Source organism: Montipora capricornis, chromosome 4, assembly GCF_036669925.1.
Source record: "Montipora capricornis isolate CH-2021 chromosome 4, ASM3666992v2, whole genome shotgun sequence".
NCBI lineage: Eukaryota > Metazoa > Cnidaria > Anthozoa > Scleractinia > Acroporidae > Montipora > Montipora capricornis.
In genome coordinates, this window is record NC_090886.1 from 14799277 (window position 1) to 14801776 (window position 2500).

Here is a 2500-nt window from a genome sequence, read left to right on the forward strand (position 1 = left end):
ACGTGTCACCCTGTAGGACATCTGCTGTGATGTCAAAGAACGATGTATCTCCGTCTGGCGATCGGACCAATGAACGAGTATTCTTGTAAAGCATCATGATTCCATCTACCGTTTCTTTGGGTATTCTATACGCAAGTAATTATCATTCATTCTTCCACGGTGTCTTGAGTCAAATGCTTTAGAGAAATCGATAAATAGGAGGGTGCTGGTACATTTTGGCATGTACACCTTCTAATATACGACGAATGGTTTCCTCAAAATGGGGTCAACTTCAGGTCTAATTCGGTTTAGGAGTAGAAGATTGTATATCTTTGCCGATATTGCCGATATTGCCGATATATTCCACAGTTGTATTCTTTCTTCTTGACTAGCTGCTTTTAGTTTTGAGGAATTGCTAGAAATTCTCCCTGTGATTTCATTTACTGTCTTCCAAGCTTCCGCTGAACGTTTATTGGTTGCCGAGTTTCTGATCTGAGAAACTTTACTTTCTAGGTAGATTTTCTGTTCGTCTCTGTAGGCTTCTTTGAGGGAGAGTCGTGCTTCATTGAAAAGACGTATATTTTCAGGTGAAGGTAAAGATTCTTTTATTTGCTGTGCTTGATGCAGGAGTTGACGTTTTTGATGAAATTCTTCATTTTCCCACGGCTTTCTTGTCTTTACTTTGGTTTTTTGTGGAATGATAGCATCAGCAGCTTCCCTACAGGCTGTTTCAAAGCTTTTATAAGTGTTGTTAGCAGAAATAGTTTGGATTGAGTCTTGCAAGATAGCAAATCTATTGTTGACTGTTGTTACAAACGACGCAGCAACGTTGGCATCGTTTTTAAGAACAGACCAGTCATAGCATGTGATTGAATTTGGCTTCTTCTTATTTGCCCGTAAAGTCAGGCGAATTTGAGCAGATACAATACGATGATCGGAAGAGACTGAAACAAACGAGTTGAATGCTCGGCAGTTCTTGGCACTGTTTCTCCATTTACGATTGATTAAAAGGTAGTCCAGCTGTGCTCGATTTCCATTTGGGCCTTCGTGGGTCCAAAGTTGACCAACTCTTTTCGAGAAAGTTGTGTTTAAGCTTATAAGATCGTTTGCCTGCAAATAATCTTTCATTTTTGAGCCATTTCGGTTTGTCTGTTGGTGGTACGAGTTTTTGAAGCCATCCTGTTGGCCGAGATGGGCGTTGAAATCTCCCCCGACAATTAGCATGTTGTGCTTCGGAATTCTTCTTGTGAGCGATTCTAGAACTTCATAAAAATCTTCAACATCGTTTTCGTCACTGACGTTTGTTGGACTATAACAGCATAAAATAAACACGTAATCGCAATGAGGGGAAATTTCACTAACTTGACTGTGTTTTCAGAAGTTTATTTAAAGCACTTAAACGTTATTTAAGTGATGAAGCGGATCTGTTTGAAGTTCGTCCTTTCTTGGTTGCATTTTGCCGATTCTTGTTCCAAGCCAACCTGGCGTGTTTCAATGAAATACATCAAAATGTGAATGATCTCGTTTTCAGAGATAAAGTGGAATAAAGTACATCAGTAAAACTCTTCTTTGACCTTGAACTGACTGTTTCATGGCTTCTAACTTTAGCGTGATCCCTATTCGCTGGCTATTGACAGTTGACTCTGAAATGGCTTTTTTCCTTTTTCAATTTTTTGCTGAGAGTGTATGCGGTGCAAGAAAAACTCATTGCCAAACTGGTGAATTCCAATGTAAATTTCACTCGCGAAACCAATGTCGTGCTCATCGCTTCGTGTTTCATGCGATATCGGTTTTTAGCGTAAAATGTACCGTGGAATTCACTAGTTAGGCAATGAATTTTTCTATAGAAGAAAGCAAAGAAATTTATTTAATTTTTACAGCAGCAACCGGAAACATCAAAACGTGGACAATTCGAAACCTTTTATCATTTCACCAACCCTACAGGCAGTAAGAATAAATAACTAGGGAGCTCCGCTTTTAGGCTTGGCTAAATCTATATATTATTGGCGTACTTCCACTTGCTAAGACACAAGCCGTGGCTTTACCCAAAGTTAATAAACGCTGTTAAGGAAGGAGCAAAAACCTCCGCGCACTCCTTTAAGATAATATTAGGTAAACCGTCAGATCCGACTTATTTGCTACATTAATGGTTGAAGGAGAGACCTCACCTTTTTCACAGAGACTTGGATCAGATCAAGAGTGTCAGTTAAGGAATCCAAAGGAACACGCTTCTCCGCAATATCGCTACAACCAATGTGATCTTTGTAGATGGACTGAAAGTACTTAGAAAAGGCGTTGGAGCGTGCAAGTTCGTTGGAAAAGACGTCTGTACCATAGTATATTTTATCAGGGATCGGTTTCCTTTTATGTTTGAAGGAGAAGAAAGACCAAAAATCTTTTACTGTTATGATGAACTTCATTAGCAATGTCAGCAAGGTATTTCTTTCTTGCAGAACGAATCCATATCTTAATAGATTGTCTGTTGTTTACGAAACTTTTCCAATAGTGCAGGATTATTAAA

General features: G+C 39.1%; 2 protein-coding genes across 2 annotated transcripts in view; both read right to left on the reverse strand.

Moving 5' to 3' along the window:
* The window catches only part of LOC138046144 (uncharacterized), an 870-nt gene extending 773 nt beyond the window's left edge, over positions 1 to 97 (reverse strand). Inside the window, exon 1 of the mRNA XM_068892822.1 lies at positions 1 to 97. This exon is cut by the window's left edge and continues 773 nt beyond it. Coding sequence (XP_068748923.1) covers positions 1 to 97 — 97 coding nt within the window.
* A 134-nt stretch (positions 98 to 231) lies between these two features.
* LOC138046145 (uncharacterized) overlaps positions 232 to 2500 on the reverse strand; it is a 3396-nt gene continuing 1127 nt past the window's right edge. The window contains exon 2 of the mRNA XM_068892823.1: positions 232 to 1288. Within this exon, the coding sequence (XP_068748924.1) occupies positions 232 to 1288 (1057 nt within the window). The remainder of the gene's footprint in view (positions 1289 to 2500) is intronic.